Source organism: Dicentrarchus labrax, unplaced genomic scaffold (genome assembly GCF_905237075.1).
Source record: "Dicentrarchus labrax unplaced genomic scaffold, dlabrax2021, whole genome shotgun sequence".
Taxonomy (NCBI): Eukaryota; Metazoa; Chordata; class Actinopteri; family Moronidae; genus Dicentrarchus; species Dicentrarchus labrax.
This window is the reverse complement of record NW_026136705.1, coordinates 14,251,941-14,269,835: the sequence shown is the minus strand read 5'-3', so window position 1 is coordinate 14,269,835 and position 17,895 is coordinate 14,251,941. Positions and strand designations below refer to the sequence as shown.

General features: G+C 42.0%; 1 protein-coding gene across 2 annotated transcripts in view; it reads right to left on the bottom strand.

The window, feature by feature from the left end:
* Window positions 1-3,902: 3,902 nt before the first annotated feature.
* The window catches only part of LOC127364348 (cell adhesion molecule DSCAML1-like), a 54,099-nt gene continuing 40,106 nt past the window's right edge, over window positions 3,903-17,895 (bottom strand). Inside the window, exons 18-33 of one of the 2 annotated variants that reach the window (XM_051401797.1) lie at window positions 17,222-17,368; window positions 16,266-16,421; window positions 14,355-14,494; window positions 11,840-11,993; window positions 11,152-11,269; window positions 10,856-11,019; window positions 10,648-10,746; window positions 10,110-10,298; window positions 9,336-9,623; window positions 9,071-9,226; window positions 8,904-8,934; window positions 8,636-8,754; window positions 8,373-8,525; window positions 8,013-8,213; window positions 7,433-7,744; window positions 3,903-6,895 (exon numbers count right to left, since the gene is read on the bottom strand). In XM_051401797.1, coding sequence (XP_051257757.1) covers window positions 6,462-6,895; window positions 7,433-7,744; window positions 8,013-8,213; window positions 8,373-8,525; window positions 8,636-8,754; window positions 8,904-8,934; window positions 9,071-9,226; window positions 9,336-9,623; window positions 10,110-10,298; window positions 10,648-10,746; window positions 10,856-11,019; window positions 11,152-11,269; window positions 11,840-11,993; window positions 14,355-14,494; window positions 16,266-16,421; window positions 17,222-17,368 — 2,861 coding nt within the window. In that variant the 3' untranslated portion in view covers window positions 3,903-6,461. The other variant, XM_051401798.1, reaches the window with a different exon arrangement.

Below are 17,895 nucleotides of genomic sequence, written 5' to 3'. Positions count from 1 at the left end.
AGTGAAGGAGACATTTTTTTTTTTTCCATTTTTGAATGTGTAACCTAGTCATACCATAACATAACTCTACATTACCACCTGGTGACCATGGAAACCAAACGCTTGAAACACGATAGGTTGCTGGATGTGTTTCTGTGGCTGTCTATCAAACCAAGCTCTTTGTATTCATCTAATATTAAGGACCTTTAACTCTGAAGGTTTTGTATTCTCAATGCACTGTTACTGCTAGTCCTGCTTTACAATACAATGACCAGTAGAAGTTACATGTTTGTGGAATGGACACATTCAGGAATCACCACCGGCCGTTTACCTGCTCTAGTGAATTAGTTTTGTGCTGGCATATTGTCCTCGATTTTCATGGAAAACAAGCAGCACATTTTCAGTGGTAGCACTGTTAATGAAGACTTGATGATTTTAACCATAAGCACTGTCTTTTCAATGGGGACAAGTAAAAGTGGACCACCAGACATATAGGCTCTGGATGATTGTGGCTCTGTTATGGTTTTTGGTTGCAGCAATGACCAGACTAGTTGGTTGTAGTAGTAATTGGGATCATCACTTACTGGTACTTTTTGGAATCGCAATGCTGTTGGAAGTCAGTCATTTTATGACTTATTCATTGGACTAAACTGAGGGCTCTTCTCAAACTGCTCAGAGCTTTAAGCTGTAATATGAAGACTGGCACAGAACCAACCAAGCAACTGTCCCACTATAACATGATTCCTGGGAGTATATAATCTTACTGCATCACTTAACTTCTGACACAACCTTGGCAAACCTGCCGTTCAATGAGCAAAAAGTGAGTGCATACTACTCTATAATGGTTGTTTATTTGTATGTTGGGGAACACCACCCTTTAGTCAATGGTAGAAAACATTTCTAGTGTGTATTTCAATGATTGAAAGTCCATTTTTACAATTTTTGTGAATGGTTCAAGGCCACTTAAGTTTAGTGCATGATTTAAAAAAAACACCAGGGGAGAAGGATGAAAGCCTCTTCCTGTTTTAAAACATGAAATTAGTACAAGAACAACACAAATACTGAAGTGAAATAGCTGAAACGTGAAAGTTTATGTACTGTGCACCAAGAGCAAACCATGGAATTTGTCTGACTGAGAAAAGTGTTTGAAGATGAAGGCCTTATGTGAACTGTATAATAGTTAATAAATTAAATCTTGTAAAATTGTCCTCAGCTTTCTTGTGGTGCATGTGTGTGTCTTTTCATTGAGACGTTTTGACAATTTGAAAGGTACCTCCATCCATTAACGTCACAGTTTGTGAACCTCAAGTTTGAAATGAGATTGGAACTTCATTGTTAAAAATGCATTTTCTGATTGTAATTTACGAAATTGCACAATAGCAGCTAGATTAATACTGTCACAACAATGGGGTCCAGGGAATCAAGAATAAGAAGCATATAATTTAGCTGGTTACAATTTTCAGTATTATGTGAAAATCAAGAAGGGCCACGATGCATTTTTTTGCACCCTGCTGTCATCTGACAAAATACTAGGCAGGGTATTATTATCCACAGTTTTCATTGTGTAATTGTGCATTGTGGTTTAAATTATTTTCCTGATTGACAGCTTGGTCAACAAACTACTACAAGACATGAATTTGCTGCTCTCTCCAAAGATAATCAGCACCCAAGCTAAATCTGTATGAAGCACACTTTATAACTCCGCTGTCCATGAAGCCTTATAATAAATTATCCTTATAATAAACAGGCTTAATTCTACACAACACATTACATGAAATATCTCTGCTGTAGTAACTAGAAGCTGTAGTATTTAGGCACGAGTGCAGGTGACTCTGAAAAAATATCAATTATTCACAGCATATCCGTCATGAGTGACTGCACTCTTTTGGTACAATACTTTCGTCACAGTATCTGTTAACCTATGTGCAGGGGTCGGACATTATGAAGCTCTGACGCCATCTTGTGGCTGCATAGCTGTAGAGCTAAGAAGAAGAGGGCGGCTTTGTGTGTGAATTATTATGTGCCGTTTGATTCATAAGTGACATGCCTCTATAAGTTCCTTATTGTCCATTCCTCATATTTCAGATACAACTCTGGGCATATTAAGTTTATTATTAGGGTAATTATATTATCTTATTTACTGCGCTTTGTTCAGATGCATGACTGAGGTCAAAGATATCTGTTGCCATAAATCTTAAACAACTTACACCGCAGGTATGGTTCTGAGTGAAGTATGATAAGCGACTACAGTGTCTCTTCCAGTCTCCATCCTCACCACCAACTCAAAGTCTAACACATTATCAAGGTGGTCTAGGTACTTATCTACTCGATGCTGCTCACTACGTATATGTTCATATGTTGACACGTGCTGTGCTATGTTTCAAATCCAGACATTTTCTGCATATTTTCCCACATGAACTAGCACATTTGACTAATTCCTTGCATCACCCACTTCCATGTTTTTATAGCAATACAAATTCAAATGTGTCTTTTGAACTTGTAAATACGGTAATTCAGATTAATATGGTTTTTGGCATTAGTTTATATAACTTACACGAGTATTTAATGTTGATTAACTACAGTATTATTACTCTGTATATACAAATGATAACTCTCCAGCCTGAAATTATAAATGCTGTAGATTGTGAGAAAGATAGCATTGAGTGCAGGCTGAGAAGATATCAAACGTGGGATGCTTCCTAAACATATTCAACACATTTGACTCAATGGGGCGTATGACTGAGTTTGAGTGTAATTGTAGCCGATGAGCCCTTTCACTGATATTGGCACCAAGCACGCACAATAACAAGACAGTATATTGTCTCATACTGACTTCAATATGCTATCCTGTAAGTTACATGGTGCTTATTATTATTATTTGACAGTTGTAGTGTGTATAAACTGATTATTCTCTGTAGTAGACCACACACACACACACCCAACCTTATAACCTGCCAATAAACAGGTAAAGGGAAGTTGTGCATCCTGCGTGTTTGATCAACACACCATGGGGATGGCTATTACACCTGAACCACTTTCTCACTTACACTTACACTATCAACATAAACCTGAACCTCCCAACATACTGTATGCTAATAAACAACAGTATGTTTGGTGGTTTGGTTGCCCAAACCTAAAAAAGGAACTACCTGTATGTAGTTTATCCACCAGTATAGGTAAGTAGTATGTGGTCATTTTGAAATAAACAGCAGATTTTTAAAATGCTAAAATGCTCTATTACCTCTAGCTTTGTTGCTCAGTCATAGCCCTGTTTCATGGGAGACATTTAGACTTGTCAATGCAGTTAATATCATTAATGATGGCTGCATTCCATTCAGTTGAGCTGGTCTCTATAGTATACAGATTTGAAACCTAATGGAATGGAGCCATTGTTAATATTATTAGTTACACTTGTGCTTTTATTGCAAAAAGTGCATCTTGTTCCCTTGTACATGTATGTATGGGTGCATATATGTACCAAATTACACTGTAAATTGTGAAAATGAGAGGTATGTTGCTGGTTATAATCTAAAGCTGTCACTTTCATCTTTACACATTACATACAGTAAATACACACTATTTTGTACCTACAGCTTGTCTGTTGAGATATTTACTGTACTCTACTTTTAAAGGGTACTATCCTGCATGTGAAAACTAATCCTGGTTATTTTAGTTTTGGATAGAGATACATTTATAACAAAAAGCCTGCAGAGCTTTAAAGAGATGGCAGTTTACCAGGCAGGGAGGGTCTAATGAAAGACACCATCAAGTTGTATTATGGGAGCATCGACACAAAATACAAAAATGTTTATATTTTAATACTCTATTTTTAGATTTAGTGTGCTGTTAATTCAATATGAATGTGTCAGTTCAAACATTTTCAGATGATATGCAAACAAACCTGTTGAGAATGACAGAAGCCATGACGTATGAAAGATAGCTTTATTGCACAAGGTGTTAGAATGATCTTTTTAGTTTTTGCTTTCTTTTCATAGAAAATGTACTTTTGAACACAAGCAATTGCTATAACAAGCAACTCAAACAAATGTTTGGGATACCCTCAACATTTTTTTTGTTTGTTTTTGATTTTCATACATTTTTTCCTTCAATTTTTCCCTTTTAGCAAGCATGCAATGATTTTTTTAGGATGAACAAAATACAAAATAATGATAATAAAAAAGTAAATAGGACAAATGACAACATCAAAAGACCTTTAAAAAAGAATAAAAATTCAACAAATTAGTATCAAAAACATAAAGGGAAAGAAAATGTTTTTTGCCCATTTCAGAAGTAAAATATTTTATTTTTGATACTATTTCAATTTTGAAATTGGGGCATTCAACCCTGATGTGTCCCCTGATTTATTCTGACGAAAATAGCTCTTCATACAAAACTGTGTTTATGTACAAGACTTAATCTATAAACAACACTGACAAAGGTAGCGATGATGGATCTAGTATGTTTAGGGCGGTGAATTTTTACTTTAATTTATCTGAACGGGGGAAAAGGACGGGAGTCTGAATGCTTCCGGTTTACAGACCCACTCCAGTCCAGTATATACACAACAGTAGTTTGTGTGACCAAAAGAGCTACAAGTCCCTGATTTCACTTGGCTGAACTGGTTTTAGCCACAGGCCACATACCTTAGTACTGTTTGGCCCCTAGAACCAAAATTTAACAAAAAAAACCCAGACAAATCAAAATGAATATTAAAAATCAAAATCAACCGACTAACAGATACACCCTCCCTTAAACAAACAAACAAACAAACAAAGCAAATGGATAAATAAATTTAAACCACAAAAAACTATCATGGAGATGCTTCAAAAAAAAGACATTCCAATAGGTTCTTGTGTGAATGTACATTAGAGCAAAATGGAGGGGTATGGAGATAAAGAAAGTGGGACATATACAGTACTTCAGACAGGGCAACAACAAAGATATCAATTGAGTGAACATTATATAATTTTCAAAACTGAACTCCCTGACATATAACATCGCTCAACATTATATTATTTTACTTCATTCACATCATGACTGGGATTCTTTCAGCTAGTTATTCATTTCATTGAAGACTGGCTGAGTGGCTGGCTGGGAAGTTGGTAAGAGGTGTATCTGTGGCAGAAGCCTTAATTCTGTATCATAACTTCAAGTCTGTAATCCAACATAAAACGCTGATTGGGTTTCTGAGTGTTATTGTATTTACCAACCACTCAGGCTCACGACAAGCTTTCGTAGAGTCAAAGAGCCTACATCCTCATGAGCAGACTTAAACAATATCACAGAAGGCTTTCTGCCATGACTGCTTCCACCAAACACATACTCGACAAAGTAGGCGGAGGTTATTAGCTGTTCACCCAGCCAGTCTACCTGTTCAGGACCTGAAACTAAAACTATGTAGCCTATCTTGCTTTTCCCATCTCAACATGGGGCTTGGAAAGGGCCACTCTCTGTCCATACAGGAGCGAAACACTGCTCTTAGTCGGTCTACATACAGAAACATACAGAACATCCCGTATATATACTAAACTTTTTCTTTCTTTAGTCCAACCTTTTTTAAATTGCTCTTTTCTAAATTTCATGATTGAGCGATTGTCTCATTCTTAAATTTGACATTAACATTAAATTGCTGTATATACTACTACACTATTGTAGTACATACAATTTATACTTTGTCATAATTTCACTTAAATGTCAATAATATACCTACATAGAAATATATATGTAAATTCTTTATAATACCAAATATTCTCTATTTGTAATGTGAGAAATTATAGCTGGTTCATTTGGGTTGTCATGATTTGATCAAAAAGTTAGACACTGTTCAGCTGGAGAGAGATGTGTGGAGAATATTCATGTGATATAATTTTTATCCTTGGAAGTGAACCTGAATCATTTCTTTTGGAATCACCATTAAGAGAAAATCTGCCAATAGCTATTTGGGGCTTTAAGAGACACATATAGGGTGAAAGATACAGTAAGAATAGGGGAACTTAACTGGTAGTCCTGCAAATTGACAATAATACTCAAATCATGGAGGACAGTATGTGTGTGCGCATGAGAGACAGGATGGCCACACAGCTTCATACTGGCTATCGTAGTCTTCATCATCATAAACACAGAGCTTTTAGCTCCTCAATTATAGTCAATATTTCCAAATGACCACAGAATCGCTTCCTGTTTTTTTGCTGTGCAAGTCCCGTGAGAACTGAGCGGAGCTGAGCACCAGCCGGCTGGAACTGTTAGTTGGTGTTAGTAATTCTTTTATAGAGTCCCAGGTGAACATGAGAAGTAGGGTTAGCTGGGTCTCTGTCTGGGAGAACACCTATCCCGAGGAATATAAGACAGAACGCTGGGCAGTTCACCATTAGTTGGGTTTAAAGAAAGATGGTTGCATGCCCTTTCTGGCCCAGACTGAAGAGTACCAGAGTGGGGCTGGCTGAGGAGTGGGACAGCAATGCAAGTCTGTGCAAGAGAATGGACTACACCAGTGTGTACGACTTGGAGTAGGCCCCCACACTCTGTTTCTGCAGTCTCCCGAGTGCAGAGGAGCTGCTCTCAAGCAGCGAGTCTCTGGAGCCCCCCACCTTGTTACTGTTGGTGGGGTTGCTGCTCGTGCTGGATGTGGAAGCTGTTGCTGCAGCGTTGGAGCTGGGCATGGTGAGAGTCCTTTGGGGCAAGGTGGCGGTGCCCGAGCTCGCACCCAAGCTGCCCAGCCCAGAGTGGCCCAGCGTCAGGGCCTGCTGCTTGGCAGGGTCTAGAGTCTTGTGACGGCCCTGGGTGTGATACGCCCGCTGCGTCAGGCTGCGGATTGAGGCTTCCCGCGGTGGCACAGCTGGGCACGGGTCATGCAGCTCCCCTTGCTTGCGGAAGAATGGGTCTGTCTTCATGTAGAGGGGTAGGTTGCAGAATTCACCTGAGACAGGCAAGAGAAGGCATGCATAAATGCATAAATATGGCCTGTACTTTCTTTAGTATATTATGACATGTGACTTGGTGGTTTTGATTTGATTCGTCATGTGTGGCCAGAAACCAAGCCTTGGAGTGATTACTTAGACGCATCATCTAAGAAAGATAAGTACTTGCTTCCTTGTGTAGCTTTACTCATCCTAGCAACCAGTCCGCAGGTAATTATTGAGTGATATAAAAACGTTTTTGATTTACCTATCTATCTGCTAAATTATACTGTGATGACTGAGTTTAACCCCACTAAGAATAAGTATTTTGTATTTGTTTGGTGAACTCTTTTCAATGCTCTTGCATTGTCATTGTTCCTTTTTGCTGTCCCCCCCCACACACACACTTTATGTCAATGTGAATAAAATTCAGAAGCAAGAATCGGCAGTCTCTATTGAGTGTATTAACTGTAACATTATGTAGTATTACATGTGAACTGAGTGTAAAATGTATGCTGAATCAAGAAAAGCAGGTACTCTCATCTTTTCATACTTACTTTTGTTAGCGCGGTGGGGAATGGGCACAGCCACATTTTTACCGCGGTCATAGTCCTGCGGTTTGGGTGGTGAGGCAGTAAAGCGGCAGATGCCTGGTTCAGACGGCGTGCTGAGGGATGTCATGCTGTCCGCCGGGTCATTGGTACCTGTGGTCATCTGGTCAGACGAGCTGTCGGAGATGAAACACTCTGTAATGGTGAACTTGGCGTGCTGCAGGTGCTCCTCCAGCTTGGCGTGCTCGTAGGCCCTCGCCAGCTCCTCGTAAGTGGAGGAGGCGCTCTCAGTCGACACCATGCTGTTCCGACCCTTATCTGGAAAAACAAAAGATACAATAATCGTCTTAGTTGAATAAGAGCTCATCATGTTTAGTTTCATTATGTTGGCTTCCAGGTGGTTTTAGTGATTTAAAAAAAAATTATTATAATAGTAGTGTAAGTAGTCCGTAGGTGCTTAACTAGGACACAAAAATACTTAAATCAAGAGATTTGGGAAGGCAGAATCGAAATGACATCAAATCAAGAGCAGTATATAAGACTAACGGTGTCACTGTGTCGGTGGCATTGGCTGGGATTGACTCACCTGTGTCTTGCGAGAGGCTGGCACTGTAGCTGTCACTCTCAGTGGCGGTGATGCCATGAGAGCCCATCGTCCGCCAGTCCGAGGTCAGAGTTCTTGCCGAGGCCGTCGACTGGCTCTGACTCGGCCGGCTCAGCGTCCACTGGCTGGAATATCTGTTCCTGGAGCTGTGGGCTGATTTTATACTCTTCCTGGACACGGGATCTGAGAGAGGTCACAGCGATCAGAGAACAGCTCGGCAGTACAAAGAATGCTTGAGTATCCGTGTATTGATTGTCAAGGAGACTCTTAACTGTTACATCATCTTTATGACTGAAGTAGATGTAATAAAAATTTTATCTTTATTTGAAGAGGAACACTCACTTGTGCCTGGGCGGATGTCTGACATGTCAATTAAAGGCCCTGAATTCTGGATAAGGGCTTGGTGGTGCAGAGACACGCCTGTACAGAAGTTCTGTGGATTTACTGATTGACTGAACTCAGTGTCTGTCACTGGCACCGCTGCCTTGTCCTCCCCTGTTGCAAGAGATTAGGAAATACAACAGTTAAGAAAATGTATTAAGCTACTAGAAAAGGACACAGATAAACAATATTTGTGTTGTTGTTGCAGTTGTGCAGTCACGTGCCTATTTGTTTGATGCCTTCCTTGTCCTCAATGAGTAGCTGAACACGTGGGATGTCAATGTGGAGCCTTGGTCCTTGAGGAGGGCCCTTCACTGGAGTGTCTATACTGCGATTGTTCTTGCTACACACACACACATGGAATGACACATATATAGTAAGACTGCTGTCTCTTATGAGACTTTCCAAAAGACGTTGAGATGGACCGATGTGAAATATTACTTCCTCTACAGAGTAGACATAAAAACTATGGAAATAAAAACTGTGTCTTACCTGATAAGCATCTCAGCAAGGCTCTTAGCATCTATAAGAAGACGATATCTTAATTAGATTATAGTTGGCTGTGGAGATGATCGTTTCAACTTGTCACTCTGTGTTAGATTATCCATTATACACAATAACACAGATCTCTCTCTGAACTCTAATTTTTTTTCTCTCACCTCTAAGCCGTTTAAGCCTCTTCTCCTTGCGCTTCTTGCGGATAATGAAGAGCAAAGCAACACCCAGAGTAACCAGGATGACGGGAGAGCCAATGGAGAACAGTTTTTTCACATCATCCCCCTCTCCACGAGCTGATTTAATGGGAGGGATTGTACCTGCAGAAAGAAGAAGGAAGGAAATAAAATATTTAGTACAGGAAATTCAATGCGAGAGGTTTAAATGACAGGAAAGTGATGGACAGAGGGAGATGTAGGATGCACTCACTGCCGTCATAGTCAGTGGTGGCAAACTGGGAGCTCTGGTTCCCGCATCCAGCGCTGTTGCAGGCCTTCATTTTGAGCTCGTACCAGGTGGCCTCTCGCAGCTCGCTGAGGAAGAGTTGTGTGGTAGAGTTGGCCTTGAGGCTCTGCCAGGCCCAGGTACCTTTGGGCCTAAAGTCCAGCATCATGTCAGTGATGGGGCAGCCACCGCTGGTCCAGCCCTGCAGGTTGAGCCCTGCGTGAGTGGAGTTGATGTGCGTGAGCAGCGGCTGATCCTTATTGAACACTGGTTCTGTAGAGAAGAGTGGCAAAGACACAGAGCAAAAGGAGGTTAGAAAGATAAGAAAGCAATATAGTATGTCTGTATTTATCTGTTAATTATTCATGACTTCACATGTGGGAAGAATACTATCACTGTAGGTACTATATCACATTCTTAGCCGGAGACAGACATTTTAAGTAGATGAAAAAATAATTTCCCTCCACATAAAATATTTCTTTGTTATGCTACAATCTTACATGTTTTCACTGTCCATTATTTGAGAGGGGCGATAGGCACAATTCCTATTCAAACAAACATTAAATAGGATAGAAAAGCAAGCAAAAACCAGATGTAAGACTTGTCAAACTCAGCAAAGAAATGTCACACTTAGATTTAGATTTATTCCTGATACATCTGAAATGAGAAATTGTATTCTCTTTTAAGGCCCCAGAGTTATATAGTCCGTTCAATCCCATTTCAATCACATCTACAACACTTTTGCTCCCACCCCCTCACCTCTTCCGTGTGTCTTAGCCTCAATGATCTCACTGATGCGCCCTGAGCCCACACTGTTCTTGGCGGCCAACTTGACCTTGTACCAGGTTCCACAACGCAGATTGTCCAACCTGAAGGATCGTTCACTGGAGCTGATGAACACGTCCCTCCACTCCTCTGTGTTGTCCACTGAATACTGCAGCACAAATCCTGCAGAATCACACAGCACAGCCTTATGTCAAACACAAGTAATTTAGAGCTACTGTAAATCCAAGAAATTAAAGATTGTGGAGGATCCTGGCTGCTGCTGCTACATCTGATGGACACCAGGGGGCAATGATCAGCTACAATCAGCTCTAGTTTGACTACTACTTACCCAGAAACAATGTTTACACTGTGCAGCATTTGTGCAATTGATAGCAAGTGGGTGATGCACAGTTAAAAGGTTCTGTCAGAAAATCAACTAGGATTAGGTTAGGTTAAGGATTTTCTTTTTATGAGACAGCTGCAAAGTTGGCAGATATTTCTCTGGTCACAGAAAGTGTTGTCGGGAGCATACCTCTGATGGAACTTCCTCCATTGTCACCAGGGATCCAAGCCAGGGTGATGGAGGAGGTGGAGGTAGTGGAGACGGTCAGACGAGGCTGATCAGGAGGAACTGGATGTAGGCACAGAGACAGTGACTCAACAACAGAGCAGAAACACATCCTCCCCTGGTCCTGCACTGGTCAGTTCCACTCAAATACAATCTTCTGTTTTCTTCTTACCTTGCACCACCAGATTGACGATGATGGTGTCAAAGCCCAGAGTGTTAGTGGCCGTGCAGGTGTAGTACCCAGAATCCTCTGCTTTGACTGAACGTAGCACCAGTGTGCCGTTGGATAAGATCTGCCGCTGGCTGTCAGCTGTCACTGGAATGGCAGAGTCCTCGCTGACAAAGTACAGACAGGTTACAGATGTTAATGTAATTCCAGTGTAAGTTATTTTTCTCTCTCACAAGCAGCAGTATCTGCCTGGGTGAGTCATGACACTGACATATAAGTGCTATATGATGAGCTCTGACCTGTCTTTGGTCCATTTAATTGTGGGGGCGGGTTCTCCCACTGAGCTGCAGGGTAGACGCACTTCCTTCATCCAGGGTGTGGTCACCGTGCCCCCAAAGGACAGGATCTTAGCCGGGACTGCACACACGCAAAATAAAGTGATTAAAATTGAATCTTTGACACACAGATGATGATAGACACAGCAAGACGAAACAAAAAGTGCTTCAGCATCTCTCTGTCTGTACTTTCAGATGTCTAACTCTCTTCTGCGTGCTGAATGAGTTTGCCTAAGCGGAAAGGCCTTTACTCACTGCTGAGGGAATAAAAGCTGTAGCGGAGTGTTTTAGTGTAGCCCCTCCTCTAACCTCTTCGTTTCAGTCTATCTTTTCTCCATAGATCCTCCCCTCTATTGATTCTCTCCTGCTACCTCTCTCCCCAAGGGTCATTTTACTGGATAGGCCCTGTTCATCACCACATAATTAACAACAGAATTTCTTGCAACATAGCCGCTACTCAATCAATACTACGGCTGTCAATCAATAACAGAGCCAGCAGACAGAGCAAGAAGGAGAGAGAGTGATGAAAGTGATCTGTGTACCGGAGATCATGTTGCCGTTTCATAGTCATCTTTAGAGCGCTCTCCCTGGTAACCTTTACAGAAATCCCTTTACCCTTCTCCTCTACTACAGACTCGCCTGTAGGACCCACCTTTCCCAGCAGGCTCCACTGTGACCTTTGAGCTGATGTTGCCTCGACCCGCAGTTGTCACCGCTGCTGCCCAGATGTGGTATTGTTTACCGCGGGAAAGGTGCGTGATACGGTAGAAGAGCATCTCCGGGTTGGCCTCGTACTCACTGGGTGCCTGGAACAGAGGGCACGCAATGTTAAATTAGCAAACTATAACACAGTGACATGACAGGCTTGGTGGCCACTTTTGTACTAGAAACTCTACCAGAGTAAACAACTGTTATACATCTTAAATGTGTACTAAAAGACAATAGTCATTTTAAGTCCTTACTTTCATGAAAAAAAGAAGTAAACATTGTGTCATTGGTCTTTTCTCACAGCAGACATTTTAACTAGTCATAGGAAAAGCACAGGAGTCACTCGTAACATGAACAATGGCTCTGTTCAACTCCAGTGTCTCAGTAAGCCATGACAGTGTGACAGTGAGCCAACTTGCACAATACCAGGACCCTGAAACTGAAGCAGCTAAATGGAATTCAGCCATCATTCATTTTAAACACTTGTACTTTTCTTGTTCAGAGACAAATAATAAAAAAATTAGATTCCTAATTGTTATATTGACAGGGATCCATTATTGTATTTTCAAGCCGACCCTTTTTCTATTTATATGTGCTATACTACTTTTTATTTTCTACTTGAGATCATTCATATTGCACATTTATTTTTTATCTATTTAGAATACATTTCGAGGGTTGGTTGACCTTGAGTGTGTGCCTTATCGCTTAAATTGACATTAAGCATGCAAATGTTTTTTATTTGTTATTTACACTCTGTGTTTCTCTCGCTTGTAATTGTTGGTTCTTGCAATAGGTGCATATTGATACTGGAGGCCTCTCTCAGCCTTGAATTACCTCTCTTCACACTCCCTGTGAGCCCAGTCATTTAAAAAACTCAGATGATTGCTGTCTTTAAGAAACCTTGATAAGTAGGATTTAAATGTCTTGACCGAAACAATGATAAAGGGAAATGTTATTTTGGTGGGATTTATTCACTCATTAATAAAATGTATTTACCTTTGATGCACAAGTTAAACGTTTTGACTGAGTGACGGCCTTTTGCAGGAAAAACATGTGGTAATTGCATTTAAGAATTTGAATTTGTTTCAGAAGTGTTACAGTTAAGCATCAAGCAGTTTAGTATTTTAAAAAAAACTGTAAGAGAATTAGATGAAAATGTACCAAGAATGAATGTGTGGATTTCCCCATTTTTTTAAACAAGACAATTTATTCACTGGGTTAAGAAAAATCACATTTTAGACCTCAACACTAGATTAAATGATGTGTCTGTGTGGATATTTTCCTACAAACACATCTTTGAGAGGATATTCACACATACACCTGCAAGCACGCAAACATACACATGCCAACGTGCACACAAAAAAAAACAGTTTTCTCTCAAGTCGATCCTCTGTTCTATCTCTTTAATCTGTTCATCTCTCAGTGTTCATCTTCAGTTCCTTCACCATTTGCTTTCCCCTCTTTTCCTCTATCCCTCTCTGTCTAGCTCAGTGAAGAGGGAGAGGATGGAGGTACAGAGGGAGGGAGGAGGGAGAATGTGTGTGAGTGTGTGTGTGTGTGTGTGTGTGTGTGTGAGTGTGTGTGTTAGGGGGTGCGTTCGAAAATTCCTCCAGCATAGCGGTGGTGTTGTGGTGATCCAGGGAGTGATACAGGGAGATAATGAAAAGACGGACAAAAGCACTCTCATCTTGATGTGACTGATACCCTCCTCTGCTCCTCCCTTCTTCCCAGCCTGTCTCTCACTCTATCCCCCTCTTCCTCTCCCCTCATCTGTCTCTTTTTCTCTCATTCCCCCCTCGGTCTCTCCCTACCTCTAATGGTGTTTCTCTTTCTCCCTCTCAACCTCCTTTCCCCCCCTCCCTTCCTCCCTCTCTCCTCCCCGCCTGTGCTCATTTACATGGCACTCATGCACAGAGAGGGAGGAGTATTTGTGAATAATAAGAAAGTGAGATTCTAGCCTGATATCAGATTTCACTGGGTGCTGGTGTTTGTGTGCACATGATCTAACCACAACTGAAATGCCGCACATGCATGTATAAATAGAAAATGTTGAAATGTGATGTCTGTGTGTGTGTGTGTGTGTGTGTGTGTCTATGTGTGTGTGTGTGTGTGTTTCTTATGCGGCAGTGTGCATGTGTGAGCTTGTTCTCTGCTTCATTTGCATATCTACGTCTCATCACGTTGCCAAGACAACCTCATCTGTTCATCTGGGAGGGCAGGAAATAAAGCGATGGTGCAAATGCAGTGAAAGAGAGACACACGCAAAGATACACACAAACCTACAAACACACACACACACACACACACACACACAAACTGGTTCAATTATTAATGGTGGTTACAAATTAATTATTTCCATTGGTAGAATTTTATCAAGTTCACAAATTCCTTTTTTCTCAATCATCTGGAACATTTTTTACTGGCCACTTCTGAGTCACACCCACAGAGGAAGGACTTACCGGCTGTCCAGACCCTGGACTGGAACAGTAGATGGTGTACTTGCGGATAACACCATTTGGTTTGTGAGGTGGCAACCAGGACACAACCACACTACTCGGAGAGGAGGGAACTGCCTTGATGCCAGCTGGTGGCCCAGGAACTATAGGAAACACATAAGGAACATCAGCAAAGCGGGGCAAGTGTATATGCTTCTGTGTGTGTGCGTGCACATGCTGGGTGTTGGACGCCTATTAAAGTAAGCAGGCTTGTTTGCAGATTGCTAGTCTTATCCTGCACTAAGCCGCTCTGGGAGGACTTGGAAGAACTCCCTTTGGGTGTACGGTGGTGACATATGTTCAGTCAGACGTTGGTCAGCAGTTCTGACTCTTTGACACCCAGCATTCTCTTAACTCTCAAACCCACAAACAGATTAGACACTAGTGTCTGATCCTCTGCTTGCCACTTCAGCTTGACATTGAACACCACTTAATACTCGCATTACCATCTAAAGGCGTAAGAAGGGTTTAAAATGGATACACTCTTTACAAAAAAACACATCAGGACACTGGATATTGTGAAAGGTGAACAATGATGCTTTTGTCACATTGGCCTTACAGTATGGGGCTCACAGTGTCAAGCCTATTCAATGTCTACCATAAATATAACTTGAGCTTGACAGTGGGCCTCATCTGGAGACTACAGAATGTGGCTACTGCAGTGTAAGACCCAGCTCTCTAAATCCAACCCCCAATTCCTCTTTCTCTTCCATGTGGGGCCCCCTGATCCAGTCATTCAACCTGCCCATGCCCTCAGACTCCTTCATCCTGCATACTACACAAAGCAGGGATAAAAAAACACACAAACTCAAAAAGGATACATGGTGGTGAGGGAGGTTTTAAAGGAGGGAGGCGGGGATGACAGAATGGCGAGAATGATATGTGCAGTTCCTGGGGGAGAGATGATGGTAGTGGTTGTGGTTGTGGTGGTGGTGGGGAGGGGCATCATTATCATAACTGGACCTCCATGTCAAAGTAGGAGTGGTAGTGGGAGGGGGGAGAGTTAAGTCCCATCTGGTGCCCAAAATCTGCCCAGGACTCCAGTCAGACAGACAGACAGACAGACAGACAGACAGACAGACAGACAGACAGACAGACAGACAGACAGACAGTTAGACAGAGAGTCTGATGAGGAAGCAAGGCACAATGGTGCTGAGTGAATATCCCCACCTACATGAATACATTATGCACTACTGTGCCAAACAGGACATATCAGAGAAAAGGGCTAATACACTCAAAAGTCAGAAAATTCTTGGCTATGATATTTATAGTATATCCTTTTTTATGCCTTATTTTGTTTAGTCAGCCAAGAATAGCCTGTGTGATCACCTTTCTATCTTTCCATCTTCAACCCCCAGGCCCCTCCTCCTCACCCTCCTCTGTAAAGAGACATGGATCCATCTGTAATCCCGCCTCCAATGGTGTAAGCACAAAATTAATTCTCTCTAATCCAAGAGGAGTTAATCCCTATGCCTATGGCAAGAGGGCTGATGGAGAGGATGCGGGCCCGGGCTGATGACTGACTCCTGGATGCTATATGCTCCCAGAGAGGCCCCCCCTCACCGCAGCAGTGTCTCCCCGCCTGCCCTCACTCAGCCCTGAGCTGTGCACCCAAAGCCTCTTAATTCTCATTAGCACTGCTAATGGAGCTTCCCAGCATAAATGAGCTTTTGTCATGGGTTTGAGATAAAGCCCAGCACTCTTTTTTTATATATCCCCTTCCATCTCCCATCTTCCTACCCACTTTACCTCATACACTGTGCAAGCATAGTTCATGCTTTTCTCTATTTGGATTTTTACGCACTAAAATATATTAACAAATTCATCAAATGCTGACACCTTTTCTTTTGAGTTCCTGTTAGTGTGAATACTCACGGTCTTCGCGGGTTTGGATATACAGGACGTTGCTGCGGACCCCATCTCCAGCTTGTGTGTAGGCCAGCACCTGAACACTGTAGTTGGTAAACTTCTCGAGCCCTCGCAGCTCCACCTGTTCACGTGTGGTGGTGATATTCTGCATCTCTCCCCATTCTGAGAAGGGCAGGAGTGGAAAACAGTTTTACAGAGTACTGTTGTAATCTGAAGGACAGGCAACACAGACCAACTCTGTCTTCTATAAAATACATTTATATACTGCTAACTTGCTTTGCTAAATATGTTTTGGAGGAAATATGATTAGTGCCTGGAATACAAGGCAGCAGTTGTAGGAAGGACATTGGTTGGATAGTCGGTAATAGAAGGCACAAAACTCTAAAGCCGGCTGGGATTTGTTTGCTGTCTCCCATGTTTTGTTGGGTTTATAGGCTGTTAAGCACTTGGTTAAGATTAAGAAAAGATTGTGTTTTTTGTTAAATATTAAAAAAAGTCAATGTGTCCTGTCTTGCTTCACAGTCTATCCCTAATTGTAACATAGTCCTTTAGTAGCCATAACCATTAAAAAGGCTAATTGCTAACTTTTCTTTTGTCATTATTTGAATGTCTTTTCCCACAAAACATATTTGCTGATGCAAATTTAGGAAACAGGATTGAACAGACATGATAACACAAAGACACTCAACTACTGTCCTGTAATCTCACCAACCATCAATACTGATGGTGTTAACAATCTAAGACACAAAGAAACAAGGGCAAACATGGACAAATTCAAAGACGCACAGGAACAGGAAGTGCTTTATGAGAAAGGTGCGGACACACATTAACACATTCTGACTCACAGCACTGACAGAGAGGTAGGTGGGTGGGTGGGAGGGTGGTTTTTCGGTGAAGTTTAGAATGAGATAGGTGATAATTACTCTGCATTGGCCACTGGGCCTGGCCCCCACAGCACCCACCTCCGTCAGGGAAGAGGGACCAAAACACAACCCGGTAGCCTTTCAGCACACCGTGCAGCGTCAGCCGTGGAGGCTCTGCCCATGTGATCACCGCCTCGTCCGACGTCACGGAGATGGCTCGCACGTTCTGCGGAGGCTCACTGGGCACTGGAAAGAGAGCAGGGGACGAGTGTTATTGCTGCCTGGTTCAAATATATGATTTCTGAGGTTGTTTTAATGATTTCTACTTGTCAAAAACCCTTGGTTATTGCTGTCGCTAAGAAGACCTGACTGATCTAGCATGGCGGGCTGAAGCACTGATAATTAATGACTACTCAACACCAACAACCCACAGGCAATCTCTGCTGAAACAAATCAGTCAAATAAGCTCAAATTAGCTCTCAATAGCTCCTTGTTCAGTGCTAGCTTTTAGAGCACAGAGGAGAGAAGGAGAGGAGGTGAGGAGGGGGGTCGGCGGAGGGGAGGAAGAGCACTGAGAGAGAGCAAAATGAATAGTAAAGCAGCAACACCTTAAGGGGTTAAAATGCAGATGAGGAGGGTGGGGTGAGCTGCGATGTGGAGGATAAAATCTGAAGGAAGACAATGTTCAGCTTTAGGGTAATTGCAGTTGTAGGAGCAGCTTCAGACTACCTATCTGGACAATTACCATCACTATTACTGTTGACCACGGTGTC